Source organism: Accipiter gentilis, chromosome 2, assembly GCF_929443795.1.
Source record: "Accipiter gentilis chromosome 2, bAccGen1.1, whole genome shotgun sequence".
In the NCBI taxonomy this organism is placed as follows: Eukaryota; Metazoa; Chordata; class Aves; order Accipitriformes; family Accipitridae; genus Astur; species Astur gentilis.
The window spans coordinates 33997731-34016343 of record NC_064881.1 but is presented as its reverse complement, the minus strand read 5'-3'; the positions used below and the strand labels follow the sequence as shown (position 1 = coordinate 34016343).

The 18613-nt window shown below is 38.6% G+C and overlaps 1 protein-coding gene across 2 annotated transcripts in view; it reads right to left on the bottom strand.

Annotated features, from left to right (window-relative positions):
- Window positions 1-2148: 2148 nt before the first annotated feature.
- Window positions 2149-18613, bottom strand: part of ZFPM2 (zinc finger protein, FOG family member 2) — a 320273-nt gene continuing 303808 nt past the window's right edge. For both annotated transcript variants that reach the window (XM_049821554.1, XM_049821564.1), the window contains 3 exons: window positions 12652-12858; window positions 8040-8264; window positions 2149-4828 (listed from right to left, as the gene is read on the bottom strand). In XM_049821554.1, the coding sequence (XP_049677511.1) occupies window positions 2337-4828; window positions 8040-8264; window positions 12652-12858 (2924 nt within the window). In that variant the 3' untranslated portion in view covers window positions 2149-2336. The remainder of the gene's footprint in view (window positions 4829-8039; window positions 8265-12651; window positions 12859-18613) is intronic.

The following is an 18613-nucleotide window of genomic DNA, read 5'->3' as shown; positions in this document are numbered from 1 at the left end:
TGATAAGGCTTTTCCCTCTCGGCACCGCTTTTCAGCTAGGTAGTCCCTTTAACCCTGATATTCTCCTTTACTTTCTCACGGTCTAAACACACCCCTAGAGCTCAGCAATTGTAAATTACACCACCTGTGGCTTTCTGAGCAACTTCACCTAAAAGTTTTCATCTATGCATGTAGATCTTTCAGAATTAGCTTATTTCAATCCAGATGTAATCACTTGGTTCTTTAAAACAATTTTGTGTGATGGATAATCTTCAAAATAACGATTGCCACCAAAAAGGTCAAAATATAACATCTATCTCAAATATTGTGAAGTCTTAGATATATTGGTGTGGTGTCTTCTAATAAATGTTTAATTGATAATCATGAATGATTTGTCTGTTTTGTTCTCCCTGTGTTTGTTAGGCTTTTTCGCCTTCACAAGTCCTATTACCTAAAGTATTTGCTACAGGACCAATTTTGGCCCTACTGAAATTAATGTATACACCTGTTATCTTTGTTGAGAGTGAGATTTAGTACAATTTTAAGCACTCTTGTTCTGTATTTCAAGCCCAGCTAACCACCAGAGTTGTTAATAATAGTTTTTGAAGTGTTTATTATTTTTGCTACTGGATCACATGTACCTACACTTACAAATAAAAAAAGGATGAATTCAGTTCCAAAGAACACAAGGATGGCGTTGCTGAAAGTCAGTGGTATTGCATATAGGAACTAAATTAAATACAACTTTTATGTGACTATTTAGGTCATGGTTTTGCTTTCAAATTTGTAGGATTAAAAATGCATCAATAGGTCACTTTTACAATATCAATTTTTTTATGAAAACAGTGTACAGGAGACTGAACAACTGCAAGAGAAGGGTATTAACTATGCATTAGTTCAGATTTTAATATAAATTATTGAATAGTATTTCTATATTGAATTAGTGGAGCAAACTGCTGTTTTATTTAAATGAATGCTATTGTTTTTCATGTAAGACCACTGAACACATACAGAATCACACCAGAGGTGTTATGAAGCAGATTGTTCCACTGATTTTGACATATGGAGGTACTGTCAGGGAAGTAAGTCCTCCTTAGCTGCAGTAAAGAGAACAACCCTCCTGGTTTCAGACTCACATTTTAAGTTTTAGTTCACTAGGTTGTCTTAGACTTAGTTGAACTAGTGACCTGTCAGCAAGGACTCCCTCAAAGTGGAGGCATCCTTTCTACTCATTTTCTCTTTGAACACTTTGCTTCCACTGAAGAAGGGGCAATGTTAACCTGTTCTTAAGAGCTTCTTTACAGTTTGTGAGCTCTAAATCCTCCTTGAAAAACAAAATAAAACAAATTTAAAGAAATTACTGCCAAACTTCTCCAATGATCTGGAATTTTATTCCATCCATATACATGCATAGTAACAACATTTGTTGAGAAATTATTTCTATCAGAAGTAGAACATTATCTTTGTGATCACCAGTTGCAGTATTGCTACTCTTATATTTAAATATATCTTATATATGAATTAGATTCATAATTGCAGCATTGAGTTTAGGGTTTTGTTTTAGACTGTGCCTTTCAAAAGATAAAACTGATTGATATGACCTCATTACTTACAATACTGCTTCCAGTAATTTTGTTCATTCTTTATAAAGTATTGCATTTAACAGCAAAGGTTTAAAAATTGAGACAGAGATGCATCAGCGAAAGAAAATACAAGTACTATACAAGAAAAAAATTGCCATCTTCATTTAACGTACGTTTCAGATTAAGAAAGTGGACAGAAACATACTGCTACATACAAATGCAAAGCCTAATGACTAAGGTACTGTATCTGCTAAAATATAAAGTGCAAACTGAGCCCAATTGTTCAAAAAATTGAAATTTTAAGGCGAACTTTACAGCATAGTTGAAACTTCTTTGCAAGTTATATTTTAGCATATACATATATCTGCAACAGCATATAAGAAAAAAAATCAGGATACACAAGTGCTTTTGAAGCTATTTCTAAAATGCTTTTCTGTATTGTTTGCGACTATTTTCTTTAAAATCTACTATACAGTGCAAACCATATGTGCTACACAATAACTATACAATAACATTACAAATGACTTTAATATAAAGTTTTTAAATAAAAAATAACATAACTACAGCTATGAATACTGCTGGTAAAATAAATTAATATTTTTGAAAATGGCACCAATAATACACTTTACTAATGGACTGTAATGAAATTACACCTTTAAGTCTTCAACTCAGCAATAGTGAAATCTCCTGATTGTCCAGATGTAATTCAAACAGCTTTCTTTAGACTGTATGGAACAATATGCTAAACACAGGTACCAAAGGTGACCGATTGTTTCATTTGACATGTTCTGCTGCATGTGACGAGCAATAAAACTTCTTATGAGTTATAAAGTTTGAAAGATTGTTGAACTGGATGTCACACAGTCGGCAATACTTTCCACTGGTTGGGGCCTGGGTAGAACCATTCACGCCTTTAGCTATACTAGACAACTGTTCCTCTGCTGTAGGAATTGCTGGAGAGACATTTTCATTGGCAGTTAAGGGATTCTCAGAGATCCAAGAAGGAGACTTGTGCCCATCTTCATGTGGAGGATTCTGGGAAATGTTCTCTTGCTGTGGGTTTGTGGCAGGTCTTTCCTCCTGTTTTAGTCCCCCATTAACTATTACCATGCCTCGGTTTTTCGGCAATAGCGGAAGAGACTCTTTCTTCTGCACAGCACATCCATTTGAAGGCGCCTGGCCTTTAGGAGATTCACTTTCTGTATTTGTGCTTTGATCTAAATCAGTATTATGAATGACGAGAGAACCAGAAATGTAATCACTTGGCTTTATTCCATAATATGGAGACAGCTGATCTGCTCCTTTAGCTTTCTTTATTGCTCCAGGGTAAAGGCATTGTGGAAGAAACAAATGTTTGTTTTCTTCTTTTGTAGCAATAAGCTGGGCTGCTTCACTAAAGACTTTTAGTCCTTGAAGTGTTGCTAAGTGTGTGGAAAATAAGTTTCCATTAGGAGAGGACTGTTTTGAGTTTCCGTTTTTCTCACATTTGATTATGCTTCTTTCATAACTGACATCTGGGCTGTTTCTTTCACTTTCTGGGTTTTGAAACACCTTACTGTCAAGTTGTCCCAGGTCGTTACGCTGATGGGCAGTGACAGGGCAAAAATTCTGCTTGTGAGCCAGGTAGTTCTCTACCTTGTTAAAACTGATCTTGCATACTGTGCACTCATGGTAGTCCAGCAGCCTTTTGGGAGAAGTGGATGTCCTCTCTGACGGGGGTAAGCATTTTTTACTGAGATCTATTGGCACGTCCATCTCCAAGCAAGACACAGCGGAGTGGGGAGTATCACACTTTGAAACTGGAACGCACTTGTTAATAGAGAGTGATGTTTCCAGATGCTTCGAGACTATTCCTGGAAAGATATCACATCGTGGATGGTAACATTCTCCAAGGCCCTCTGTTGACTCTTGAGTAGATGTACAAGGATTGCCAAGATTAGCCACTTCTAGAAATCGCTGTTGAACTAGTGGTGGCCTCTGCTCTTGCTCTGGTAGGCACATCTCATACATCTTCCTTCGCTTCCGGGTACGCATTGTTCTCTGCATGGCAGGCACTTTGTTGGAAGCGGACCTCTTCAGTGGGGGATCATGGCGAGTGGCACAGTAATACTGCTTGTGGACCATGTATGTTTCATGTCTGCTGAAAGTAATATTACAAGCTTCACACGTGGTCTTGTTAGGATCACTCTCCCCTTCTACTAAAGGAGCATTGGGATTCTTCACATCAGAAGGTTTTCCGTTTATCTTCTCATCGCCGTTGCTTGCAGCTGACAACTTCTTAGATTGTGCTGTAAAGTCTTTTTCATGACTTTTATTGTTTGGCCCCATCAAATCTAAAACATTGGAAGAGTTTATGCAAGACGTCTGCAGAAGCTGATTCTCTGGATCTGATGTGTGAGGAGCTGCATTCAGGATGTTTATTGAGCTTTGACCGTTACTGGGACTTACAGCTTCTGGCATTTTTTCTGGAACACTGGAAAAATCTGGTGACTTTGCCATCTGCTGCCATCGGCTGCTGCAGTAATGCTTTTTGTGTACCAAGTAGTTGTCCAAATTATTGAATGTTATGTTACACTCAAAACACGTAGCCCCTTTGGGCATCAAAGGACTGTAAATTACAGGAGGATAATTGCTACTTCCATGCCTCAGCCTTCGATGGACCAGTTCAGACATTTTGGCTAATATCTCTGAAGCCTGAGGAACCACAGTGATGTCTTGGGGAAAAGCAAACTGGGAAAGAAAAGGTCCCATTGGGAAAGAGGGGCCAATATTAGGCTGAACTGGTGATGAAGCAAGTCTTGGACTGGACGGTTCAGATTTTATTTTAGTGTATGAAAAACTCTGCTTATTTGTTGCAGGCTGGGTTTCTGGCCTCTGGTTTGGAAGGAAAAGTGGAGCCTTTTTTTCACATTTATCAAGCTCTGTATCAGAACTTGCATCTTTAGTCTGCATGGTCTTTTGGCTCTGGGGAACATCATTTCTGCTCAACAGGTCCGTTGATGGCTGTAAACCTTCTTCGTTTCCACTTGGAGAGTGTTCAATGTCACTTTCTCTCTGAATTTTGTTGCCAGAGACATGTAACTCTTGGTGCTGCAGTAGCTCCCTCTGAGTTTGGAAGCCAAAATGGCAGTGATTGCATCTAAAGGCAGCTTGAGTAAGATGCGAGAACAGGTGCTGATGAAAGTTAATCACTGAGTCTGCAGTGTAAGTACAAACTGTGCATTTCAGACTAGCACCAGGCGGGAGAAATTCTTCCATTTTCACTCCTACAGAAAAGACAAGTAAAATACAAAATAAAGTGACCATTTTGCCCTTCATGAAGTATACTGGAAGATCAGTTGCACAGAAGGTACAAACACAGTGACAACAACTAATTTTCTTCTGATGGGATGGTATTAGTCACCCTGAAAATACTTGAATTGGGTCAGAATTTCTTCCCTTGAACTGCTAGAGGATATTCCCAGACTTCTGCTCTGCTTCGGAGAGCCTTAGTATCTGCATGCATTCAGCAGAGATGAAGGGAAAGAAAGAACAAGAGAAAGGATAAAAATAGCCTGGACTTACTCTAAATGAAAAGGTCTTAGAAATTACAGTTTTAACTAAAGCAGACATAATGTTCCCCATACACAATCACTGGAAATTTTGAATGCACAGAAAGCTCATCAAGGACAAGAGGCTCAAGGTTATGATATGGCTTGAGGTACAGCTCTCAGTGCCTGAAAGGCACAGACAGAGCAGAAGTAGCATTTTGAGCATTATTGATGCTCAGCTCTTTGCCTGCATGAGTTGGCTGTAGTCTGGGAACAGGAGGCAGATCTATCCTCGTCAAAAAGGACTGATGAGTTGTGTGCATTGTGAAGAGACGAGGAGGGGTAAGACACAGCTTCACCAACATTTTATCTTCCACATATAATGGCCGTAGGCAACTCCTGCTGTAATACAACACCTTTTCCTCATGAAATCACTACAGCCTGCCCTATCAAGAACAGTACATTCAAAGCTATCTTACAATCACTGCTGAAACAAACCCCCCACGTTTCACAGTAGTTTGAAACTGAAAATGCTTTAAAAATAGATAAGACCAAATTTTTCTACTGCAACAACACAGATTCTGATTACCTGTTAGACAATAAAAAATGAAAAAATATTGGTAGGGATGATATTCGGAATCTAAAATGGGTATTTGTTCTGTCTACACAGACATACACCATACCTTGGTCAGGTAAACTAGGTTCATGGTAGTTGGACAATATAAAGCTGTAAGAATATTGTGGCTCAACCTGTGGGAAGTAATTTGATTGTACCTGGAGGTCCTCACTTCTTCCCTAGCATCAGTGACTCCCACAGTTGTGAGTGACATTTGAATTTGAACTTCTCTTGGCCTCAGAGGCCAGAAGGGAGCCGAGGAGATACACAGCACTTTAATCAGTGCTTGTTCCCTGTCAGGCACTTTTTCACTAGGAGGCCATATGAAGCTTTAGCTTCTCCACTGCCATGAGACGGCGTTTCATACGATTCCACATCATGGGATATAATCACAGTGGAGTGTCTCTATGGACTGTGCATTTCAGTCGGGCCTCCACGCTCCAGTGATGTGGGTCTGTTACAGCCCCCAGCAGGAATGGTAAAGAGAAGCTGAAGCAAACAGAGCACTAGCTTACAGGGCATTTGGAAGAGGAATGTTTCATTCCTAATGCAGAAGCTGTTACAACTTGTGAGACTCTGTATAGAAAAATAAAGATGGACAGGATCTGAAAGAGAGCAAGAATGATTGAACTGACTAGTTTATGACTAAAAGGAAGGAGAAGGCCTGACTTTTAGCTGCTGATCTGAGAAATACCTAAAGGTTCTTACTGGAAATTCAGGAGGATCTCAGACCTATGTCTTTCAAGGAATACAGATGTTTATCTCTAGATTGCAAGAAGACATGGTCACTCACAGCTCATGGCTGAAAACCCTCTCAACACCTAAGCCAATGGTATGTCACTAAATGCAAAGAGCTGAAGCAACCCTTTTACACAACAGCTAAGATTTCAGAATTTTCCTCTGCTTGGGGAGAAATGAATTTGTTATCTTCCAAGAGTACCTGGTTTTAATTACTAGGCTGTAAGACATGCTGGGCTGCACTCGCCTGCTCTTGTTGAAGCTGTTCCTACTGTTCGCTGGTTCACTGAACAGTGAAATATTTGCTAGGCAAGAGACAGAAAATGGCAATAGCCTGATATTCAAAGTTAAGATCTGGAAGCACAAAAAGATCTGACCTCTGAATGAATGGCTAAGTGTTGTCTGTGTTCTCTACACACAGAAGTTTCTCACTCAGCACTCTTCTAGTCCTGTTCTGGGAGGTACCAAACTCCTCCAAGGCATGATGCTTTCTAAATTTGTAATTGCTGCCCAAGTATCAGAGGCACATTTTTCATTTCACCAAGTCCGCAGAGTAGATTCCCACTCCTTCAGGAGTTTTTACACTGCAGCTGAATAAGGCTTTCTTCTCTGCATAAAGCACGCAGTAGTGTCCTTTAGACTCCATCCATTTAACAGGAGGATCAGGAACTCCTGCAGGGCCCTTGCCTCTTTCCAGACACAGCTCTCTACACTAGACAGCCAACAGAGCCATAATCTGACACTGCGGTATTTCTTATTTGTAGGTTTTTCTCTACTACTGAAAACTCCAATACAGAATGTTCTTCAAACTCAAAATTTGTGTTTCCAGCCCTAATTCAAAACAAATACAAACAGCACACTCAAAGGACCTTCAGGGAAAGAGATAAGATTCCTGCTGAGTTCAATTTTTAATCTCAGGAATTTTGTAATCCCACTTTCTGTATATCTAGTGTTATAATTTAAACAAAATGGACAAAGAAAATACTATCCCCATTTTATATTTATAAGGAGGGAAAAGAATATTGTTATGCAACAAGAAGTTTATATGAAACAGGTGTCCTGGGAAAAGCTCACAGAGTTCTGGAGCCTGGTCCTTAAAGCCTCCTGCCTAAGAAGCCTACTCTAGGACCCCAAGATCTTATTTAAGAAGAACTTGCTCTCTGGTGGTGTGTATTTCTCTGATGAGCATCAAAACAGGGTAGGTAGAGACTGTAGTCTAGCAGACTCACGTTTATTGGATGGAATCCTGAAGTAATTGAATTTCTCAGAGACCAAGCAGCAGCAGTTTAACTGTGTCTGGATTCCTGAGTGTACCTTCACCAGTAAAGAAATGCTGCGTGTATGTGTGTATACACACATTAAGAGAGAGAGAGAGCATTCAAACGAGCATCAGTAGATAAAAGAAATGACACTGGTTACCTGGGAGAGGTGCTTGGTGTAGAACACAGGTCAGAAACTGTTGACATTTTGGTAGTATCTACACCCAATGCTTGCATATATTTGAAGAGTCATTGATCCACTGAATGTCTATAGTGAACAATTCTTCAAATAACTAAATCTAGAAGATGATACAGGAAAATACATGGTACTTACCACTGTGAGAATTTAGGTGCATTTCCAGAGCTCTTGCATTAGAAAAACTTTTGGTGCACTGCGGAAAGGGGCAGACACTGGATATCTGCTGAGAACTATCTTCGTTTTCCTCTGACAGCTGAGGCCCCTCTCTTTGCCTCCCACTGCAGTAATACATGAGATGGGCCTGCAGGTTCCGCTCGCTTCGATACCAAATGCCACAGGATTTACAAGGGAATATGTCCTCTACAAGCAAATATAACCAGGTGCAGGTTAGCCACGGTGCACTCAGTGTCAACCAATTAACACAGCTGGATTAATTTCCCACACTTCCCCATTAAATGCATGCTTATTTAATAAAGTATTGAAGAGAGCCATGGGTTTATTAAAATGTCACTTGCAGGTGAGAGACTGAACGTGGGACACACTTGTTTCTTTCAAAAGGAGATATTAAAAAGTTACTAGAAAAAACAGCTACAAATTTTTGGCATGTAATTATTTAAAAAATGAAATTAAATTAATTGTTTGTTGTGAATATGCAGTACTAAGTCAAGAACTAAGCTGTATTTCCAGTGAATCACTACTCAATAGGTGACATCTTTCAATTGTGGTGGTTGTTTTTTTCTGTGTGCAGAAGTCTTTCCAGCATTGAGCCTTGGAATTTTTCAGAGCTAATTGCAGATCATTCTGAAGAATGTATATTTTCAGAATGCTTATGCGGTTATTACTGTAAAATCCTGTTGCTCTGATATCCAGGAAGCCACGCTGGATTATGTTTCCTTAAGATCCTACAGTGTTGAATGTAATATTATACTAAGCAGCATGTTTATTTCCTGCGTTCCTGTTGTTATTAATACTAGAAGTTAAAATTTCTGATGTACTTTTGTCCTCTTGTTTTTGGTAAATTGTTACCGTTCCACTTTTCACTATGCAAAAGGGATATTTGCTAAGAATAATGCAATTTTTCATTGTCTTCTATCCCAAAGTGTCAGCACCCTCTCTGAGGGGAAGACAATGCAGAGGTTGCACAGAGTGCTTCCCAGCAGCAGAGGGAGTAGATAATTTGATTGTGTACGGAAGGCTATATACTTTACTCATATGAAGAGTAATAATGAATACTGTGTATTTCCACAAAGCAGACATATTTGGTTGTTAATATCCGATCAGAAGGATACCTACACAGTGCATGTTGCGTTATCTGTCTTGGACAAAAGACCTGTTTGACCTTTCTGAAAGCTGAACTTGCCATTCTATCAGTAAGAACAAGGAAGAAATCCCAGCCCTTTAGGGTACATCTACACCAGTAAATTAAACAGCGACAAGGTCCAGACTAGAGCACTGGAACTTCTTGTTTTATAACACTGTATCATGAGAATGGTCCCTTCCACACTTTTAGCTTAAGTCAATTAACACCTTCCCCATTCCTGCATACAGTTCAGGAGTTACCATGGGCCTAGGATCATTCCCTGAAACTGGTTTGGACACTTCTCACCTGTTTTTGAGACTAAGAGAGGATAAAATTATGAGTGCAGCCAGACTGTCCCAGCTGACCTCAGGATCAGAGAATGGGCAATTGCAGTCAACATCAAAACTCCCACTGACTTCAGAATGCAAAAAGCTGCTAGTGATTGTAATTAACTTAGTCTTGAAGAATGGTTGGCTGCTCTGAAAATAACGGCATGTGTAGCTGATGATGTAATTCATTATCATTCATGACAATTTATGTTTAATTACAAATACTGTGTATAGGACTGTTCCCATCCCTCGGGTGAACAAAATTGAAGACTCCAACCCATTGAAATGGATGAGTCTTTTATTTGTTAAATATCTACAAATGCAGCCAAAATTTACATTGCTGAGTTTGCTTCTCTGACTGCATTGCTAATGCTTGTCTATTTTTCTGCTGGTGAATTTGCATAAAATATTTTCAACACTACCAGTTTCTATTTTTCCCTTTGCCACTGAATAATTGTGCATGAATTTAAGACACAAACATTTAATGGAGCAGTTAGTATTCCAGTATACACCACTACAAAAACATTACTGATACAGCTTGCATCATTTGAAATGCCCATCTCATGTGAAAGCTGACATTTCAGCATGGTTTTTTTTGGCTTCAAATGGTTTTAAAAAGTTGAACCGTTGAGGTTTCCACAGAAGAGAAAGTCCAAAAGTAGTAATAGGAAATTCTGATATGGGCAACATGTCATTTGAATTCATTTGACTGCCTTCCATCACAGAATTTAACTTTCTGATTACTTAACGAATTTGACTTCCAGCCATCTTTATTTCCTATGGGCTAGATGGCCTGGACAGTCCGTAGCTCCAGTTATGCATGGTGAATATGTGACTCCTGTTACATGGCATGCAGAGGAAATTAATTTGAGAAGTTTTACATACTGAGAGGATGGAATTCCAGGGAAAACAATGTATAGAGATGGGATCTGAAACTATTACTCCCCTAAAGCAATGCAAAATAGATAAAGGCTACTTGAAGTTAATATTTTAATTCTTTAAGAGCAAAATATTTCAATTTGTTTCAATGGATAGTTTCCAAATATTTCAATGAATCAATTCAGGAAATGAAACATTCAAGTTCAAGCAAGGGATATATTAAAATTCTGATTTTTCAAATAGAAAATGTTAGGAAACACTAACACCCCTTCCCCCCCCCCCCCCAACACTTAATTTTTCTAGAAACTGATTTTTTTTCAGAGATCTAGCAAAAGAATGGTTAAGACCTGTCTCACTACAAATCTAGAGGTGCATTCAGCATACTACTGGACTCAATCTAGCTCGAGACTTTACTGAAGAAACTGAATTTCACCAACTCAACAGTGAAATGTTGAAACAGCCCTGCCTGGTGAGAGGCAGAGTCAGAACTGAGGTGGAAAGTTCTGGACAGCAAGACTTGCTACTTTAGCAACCTCCTGGAGTTAGGGGTACAAAGGTTACTCCAAGTTGCTGCTAAGCCTGTATAGCAAGAGCTGATGCACTGTAAAGTTAGACTCTTAGCAGCAGAAGTGGCAATGACCTGTGCGGCTTTCCAGGGCTCTGCAAAAGGCAGTGCTTGCAGCAAAGGTGTTTCCAGAAATCTGACGCTGTAGAAATCTGACTACTTTGCCAAAGCCCAGAGTTGGCCTCATGTAGATTTGCACAAAAATACATCCTCAGCTGAAACAAGCTGTGAATGAGTCTTTGCCCTTTAGGCACGGTAACTCCCTCCCTGGTGGCTCCCCTGCAGCTGCTGGCTATAAACACTGGTCTGCCCTAACTGTGGTAACTTGGTGTTCCATTTTAGAGGCTTCTGACACCTTCTTTTGGAAAGGTCCTATACAGTGCTAATTGCTGGTTCTGTGAAAAGGTATGTCAGCTCACAGTAGCCCCACTGCTGGGGGTAAAAATGAATGCTCTTTGATAAAGAGCTTGAGGTTGCTGCCAACTTACTCTCTGGAAGGGAGGACTTGGATGACTTGGACATTTTAAGGTTTATCTTTTAAAACAGGCTGACAATAAATGTGTAGCTATCAAGATTGTTTACACAGAAAATAAGCAACTACTAAAAAAAAAAACAAAAAACAGGAAAACAGAATGAAATGTGTTACCACAGATATTTTAACTAGTCCTGTCTGAAGAGCTTGAAGATGGTGTGACTGTTCAAGACTAGCGTTATTTGGTGTGAGCCTGAGTGGCAGATCATGTGTTTGAATGTGTATTCACATCTGAAATACTGTGTTCAGTAGTTCACTATATCTAATTACAATACTTAGAAACCACAGGAAGCACAGGGAAATGCTCCAACATGGGATCTAAATGCACAGGCTTACAAATTGCTGAGAGCCAAGGATGTGCAATAGGTCTAAGTGATGACTGGTGAGGACCATAGTAACAGCTAACGTATTAGAAAAGTAGTTAGGAGGATGAGGGACTAGGGCTGTATAAAGGTAAAAAGCAGTAATAAGAAAAAATTAAAGAAATGAAATTAATTCAAGCTGAATTGTCCTACTTCAGGAACTGACTTATGTACTCATGTCCTTCTTCTCTAAAGACAGCGCTTAATTACATGCTGTATTTTGTCCATGATAGGGTCTATTGATGGCCAGAGGACCTATAAACATTCTTGGATAGCCACGCTGAGTGGAGATACTACAATAAATCAGGGCTCCTATAAGGCACGATCTCCACTGCATTTTGAAACAACCACTGAAGAGATGTGTTCTTTCTTTCCATTGAGTATCATGAATTATTACCAGAAGCTGCAGTTGTAAGCAACAAGCTTACCTGAGCAGCAGAGGCTGGACTTTGTGAGCTAACAGGCCTGTCTTATCTACTTTTTTTAAGTTTCTGATCCTATTGCCTCTGGGAGCAGATCACAGAACCTCCCCATGAGGGCAGGTCAGATACTCTGGGTGAGGCTCTTGCAGACCCCAGCCGCCAAACGGCTCTTCTTCCTCCTTTTATGTCTGTGAGTTCATCTGAAATGATGGTGGAACAAAAGCAGGCTTCAAGCTGTGGGTATTAAGTCATGTGGTTTCTGTGGTCTTGAATTCACTAGCACTGTATTAGGTCTTCACATATGCCTTAAAGTACTGCTGTTTTAAAAAAACACAAGAGAATAGTATTCATGACTTACTATTCACAATAGCCGTAGGCAAAATAGATGCCATGGCAGCTTGTTGCGGGAGCAATTGTATTGAGTCCAGCAGGCGTGCAGGATACATCCCTTCTGTGAGAGTCATCTGACTAGCAGCTTGCAGCCTTGAGTCAAAATCTACAACAAAGGCAATCAGCTCTTCACCCTCTGAGATGGCCTTGGTCGTGGTACACCAAAGCTGCCCTCCTACAGGAAACATAAAAGCAGAAAGATTTAATTGACGATATGAGATTCCAGAACTTAAAACATCAGTGCTATATCTTCACACTCTTTTTTTAAATTTCAATAGCTTTTTTTAAATTTCAATAGCTTTTTAAATTTCAATAAATTTCAATTTCAATATGTTCAAATAATTTTTACTGTCTTCCTTCTATCAATATAGGAATTTTCAATGTATAAGGACAACAATTTGGGGATACTTTTCCTAACTAGTTGGAGCATGAATATTCATTTTAGTTTTTCATTTTGTCTCCTAGAAGGCCAGCATTATGAAAATCAAGATACAGGTGAAAATATTTTATATGGCACTTTTCTCATCATTACTTTTCACCGAACTTCCTGTATATTTTTTCATAACTCCAAGTTTGTTTTATTTTGAATACCAAATCACAGCACAATAAAACCAAACAGCTGCAAGAAAGAAATCAGTTTTGCTCTTAAGGGCATTCTTCCCCTCCCTTATGTTTGCCACCCTCTTTCTCTAAAAAACCTTCCCTTATGTAATATTCTTTGTAACATGACTGCTTTATCTCTGCTTACACTGACTGAACTTCCTGAAAAGAAGATATGCCAAAGATCTGTTTCATAAAGGCTTATTCAAATAAAGGTTTGTTTAAAAGGGGGGGAGGTGGAAGAACTTTCATCAAACAGTAAGATACACTATAGCTCTGTGCTGCAAATGTCACGTGTAGTGCATTAAAAAGAAAATTAACTATGCGAGTACATCTACTAATGTATTTGAATGCGATAGTGAATGCTCATTTATTTAACATGTTTAGACAGGCAAAGCACTTATATTGTGTTATCTACACTCTCAGGCCTAGATACATATCCAATACAGTTATGCCTGAAATAATGTTGCATACTTTGTATGTTATAAAGCTTTTTTTTCCTCAGGTTTTGTATATATAGAAAAAGCTATATGTTGTATTCATTAGGCAAGCAAAAACTGTACTCGTTTTGATAAGTAATATTGCTGTGTTTATCTTTCGGCATAACTGCCTTTTCAACTGCACTTCATTTTTTTCCCCTCAAAGAGATTATAGTTTTAAAACAACTTGTTGCAAAAATCTGGTAGAGGAGATAACAACAGTGTATGATATGCCACAGCTAAATGGAAGAATTAGGACATTGTTTTAGAGAAATCTTGGACAATTAATTAAACCAGTCTATTAGCTTTCAAAGATGAGCAAACAAAACAGCATCAGTGACAATGTGTTTCAGTGGAAAAATAAAGCTAAGCTTCCAGACCTCAAAGTGGTGTAAAAGTTTCAAAGCAGAAAAGTGTCTTTGTATTCACCCTTTGGTAATACAGCAGTTGAAGGTAGCTCCAAAGTTTACAAACAATTTACTGTGATGGGACCAAAGCATAGTAAGGTTTACTACCCTCCAATATTACAGCATTAAATGGTGCAAATCTGAGTAATTTCCTCTAGAGAATAAGAAGATGAAATGTGAAGATAGTGCCATAAATGTCTACAAATGCAGAATCCTAATGCCCAAGCAGGAATTCAAACATTTGAAGAGCACAGACCGACTTATTGCCTGATATAAATCAGGAGTAAATATACAGAAGCCTTTAAACTGGTATAAAACCTGTTCAAGAGAGAACCTGGCTAAATTCCTAAAGTGTACTTAATTAGTCTCGTAGATAAAAATATGTGATACGCACGCTGCAATTTGAGAATCTGAAACTGGGTACTCTCAGGGCCAACACCGCACAGTTCATTTTCTGGGAGGAACAGGGCTTCCATTATTAACATGCACTTCTATTTTATTTATGTGCAGAAGGTGTAATAATCAACCGAGATGTTTCAGTATATTTTAATATAGAATAAGAGCTCTTCCTAGACTGTATTATTCACTGGATTTCTTAAAATAAAAATGAGTCACTGCAGAAGAACCAACTGAGACTTTCTCTATCCCTGCAAACATCTTGACATGATGTACCCTTGGGGGAAAAAAAAAAGTGTAGTCGATTACTGGGTCTCCAGCTGCAATCAGTCGGAATCAGCTAAAAGGCTGACTCAGTCTCCTGGTGTTAGAGCTCCTCAGGGTGTTGACTCATGTCCAGCAGCAGATTACACTGGGACAGCTGAAGCCAGCAGTGACCTCGGCTGCCTGCTCCACCCAGCTCCTGGAAGCTGTCACACCTACGGCAGGCACAGCCGAGTGGGATGTGGGACAGCTTCGAAGCACAACAATCTCTAGCTTGGCTTATTAAAGGAAATCAGAACTACAGAATTTTAATCCACGCCTGCACTGGAATACAAACCTTCAGCCCAGCAGGATTCAGATCCAAGGATTACCTTGTTAATTTGTTTTCTTTCATCCCACTCTATAGAAAATCAGGCATTTAAGTGATCATGACATATGTGTCCATGTTTTCATCAGTACACGATACTGTGTTAAGTTACATCCCCAGACGAACTCCCAAATGATGCATCCTTCCAGCTACTGGAAATGCAGTATACCACCTCAGCAGCAATGGTCACCCACAGGGTCAGGACAAGTATAGTCCCCTCTTGTCCCCTTCTATGCTTGCTTGCACAGGGTAAAGCAATAGCTGCTGTTTTGAAAGATGCAAACGACTTTATTCTCCTTAATGCAGTGAATGCAAATATCCTGGCCTTCACGCACAGCAGGAAAACAGTAGAAGAGAAGTCTTCTTGAACCTTCTACTGCACGTTCAGGAAAATGGCACACAGAGAACCTGGCAGAGGCTTCCGCATTTAATAGGAAGTTACAATCATGACTATTATATGAATTATTATGCTGTCTAGCCTTGCCAGGGATCAGGGCTTCCTTACAGGTGGTGGTTACAAAACAGGAAAAAAGTTATTGCTTCCCACAAACATTTCTACAAGCTAAGATACAACTGACATATACACAGTAATTTCTCAGGAGCACATCTTTTTATAAAGCAAAGGGCACTGTTAACAACAGATTTTCAAAAGGATAATAAGGAAGTGCTTGCCAAATACCGGTGGCAATGGAGAAAGAGATAGGAAGATGTTTCCTTGAAATATTTGCAAACACGTGAAGATTTCGTAAGGAAACATAAAGGCCTGTTATTTATGTGAGATGAAGTTCTGAATAAGCTGGCTAGAAATTTTTTAACCCCAACTGTTCCTTTTGTCAGAAAAAGCTTATGGGGGGGGGACAAATGGTTCTAACAAAGCTTTACCAGGCCAAGTTTCTCAGTCCTAAGACAGATGCAGTCATCAGAAGAGAAAAGATGAATGTCCAGATAAGCTAATAGGGATGAGTGACTAACAGTGCACCAGAAATGAAGTTGTGGTTATATTATTTGGTTAGAATGCAAGACAATGGTACACTGGTGATTCTGGCCTTCTTCTCACCCATAATGAGTACACTGGTCATCCATTTATACTGAAAAGGGTCTTGCTGGTTTTACATGGTAGGGTAAGAAGTGTCTTATTCTTGTTCCAGTGCAGAAGGGAAGTTTTGAAATACCAGAAGGTTTTGTGACATTGGAAAGCTGTGTTCTCTACAAGCATAGTTCTGACTCTGTGAAATTGAAAATAAGCTTCTTGAGCTTACAATATATTGTTTTATATCTATGGTTAAACCAAAGAAATTTATGTGATATATAATGCAAACATATCAAGCTGGAAAAGAGAATAAAAATGTCTGTAAACACTATGCATTTATTTGAACTCTTTTTCTAGTTCACATTACAAGGAATTAGAAATGCTCACTTAATCATTGAAAGTTGGGAAAGTTAAAAAATATCATGTTGTGCAAACTAGAGCAAAAAATTACATTCCAATTGCATTGGCATGAGTTCTTTATCGAATGACATCAGGCACTGAAGCAGCTATCTGATACCCTCAGAGTTTCCACCAAATAGAAAGGTTATTTCAGGATTCTCTTCTTTGTCTGCATCTTTCACTGCAAATATTCCTGCTGCTTGAAGAAAACCCAACACCCTTAAATAAAAAAAACAACAAACCCAAACCAAAACAAACCAACTTTCTATGCAAAGGAAAAAGTAAGGTCCTGATGTCCCTGAAAAACTGTGGACTTACTGTTCTTTGTAATGTTTATGATCAAGATTCTTGTGCAAACAGATCTGGTTCCTAACAGGAAGCTTATAAATCATACTCATAATTGCTGTCAAAACTGCAGTGGAGTGTACTGCAAGTTTCGATAATAAAGAATAGAGTCACAGTTCAAACTTGATTACATTTTGGAAATTCATGCTGCTCTTACAAGAATCAGTGGTCTTAAATATCTTCTTCTCCTGCCAAATTTTTCACTTGCACTTTTTATTATTTATGAAATCAGTGTCTGCACAATGTCATGCAGACCTCTGCTGATAAACTCTAATTAAGATTAAGACAAGCCTTTTGGAAAGGATCCCATCATTAGCAAACATGATAAACACAAAAATACTCCCTACTTGTCAACCAGGAGCAATTCAGTAACCTAACAGTATTATCTGTTGCTAGGCTACAGAGCTGACAAAGCTTCAATTATATTGTATGGCCATACCTATAGAATACTGTATAAGCAAAATGTATCTAATATAAAAGCATTTAACTTCATCCATGCTATCTGTAATTCATGGCTTCTTTCAATGGCAAAAATCAGGTTAATAATTACATAGCATGCTGGAAAAAATCTTAGCGATGTGTCATGTTTGCACAATTTTTTCTAATTTATCTCTATGATTGATAGACATTTGCTTTGTAAAAATAATAAAATGCAAGCAATGGGATGCTGTAAACCACAAATGCAACTACATCTGGGCTCATCAAGATATGGAACCACACTTAGTATAAAAAATATATAGTAAATTGAACCAATTAAATCATATTTAGATGTGGTAATACTCTATCTTCTGTATTCAGAAGAAGGAGTACTGTGGTGATAGATATGCATGCTAATACAAAACTTTATTTTATGTAGGACAGACATCTAAAATACAAGAGAAACCTGCTTTTTTTTTTAAAAAAAAAAAAACAGCCCTTCATTCTTTCCTTCTACATTTGGAGTTTTTTTTAAACAAAGCAACCTCTATTATCCTATTTAGAATCAGCAATTTGCTCTGAAGATTTAACTAAAGCCATGGCCCTTCACCCTTTCTGATTCTCAAAACCCTACAACACTTCCAGGGAAGACACAGACACCAGCACAGTGAGCCTTCTGATGGTGGGCTTCTTTTTTTTCCCCACTTATTTTTTGCAGACCTTAAGGAGTGATCATTTCAGGTCTGTGGGTCACAGACTGAAAAAAAGTAGATTTAAGGACAGACTCCCCTATTAACTCCACTGGGAGAAAAGAGCTTCAAAATGGATGGAACCATAAAGCCTCTTGATTCATACCACTGCTTTTAAGAAAAGTGACTTAAGAAAGCAAGTAGCTAAAAACGTTTCCACTGAGTACAGCTGTTTCATGGAAGGAAGTGCAGCTATGTTTTCACAGATGAAGAAGCATAATGACAATACAAACATATATTCAAAGGCAATCCCAGTTTTCCTGTCTTTAGCATTAGTCAGTTTTCCTTGCTGAACCATTTGAGTCTAGTTTTTTGACCCAGAAATGGCATACATCTTTCACAGAAATTTAGGAAATCAATGGCAATTTCTATTAAAACTAATTTTCAGTGCCAGTTAATTCAGAAGTACTACTTTCGTGTAGTAAAATCTGTGCTTACTGGATTTGATTGTGTTGCTGCAACAACATAATAGCCCAT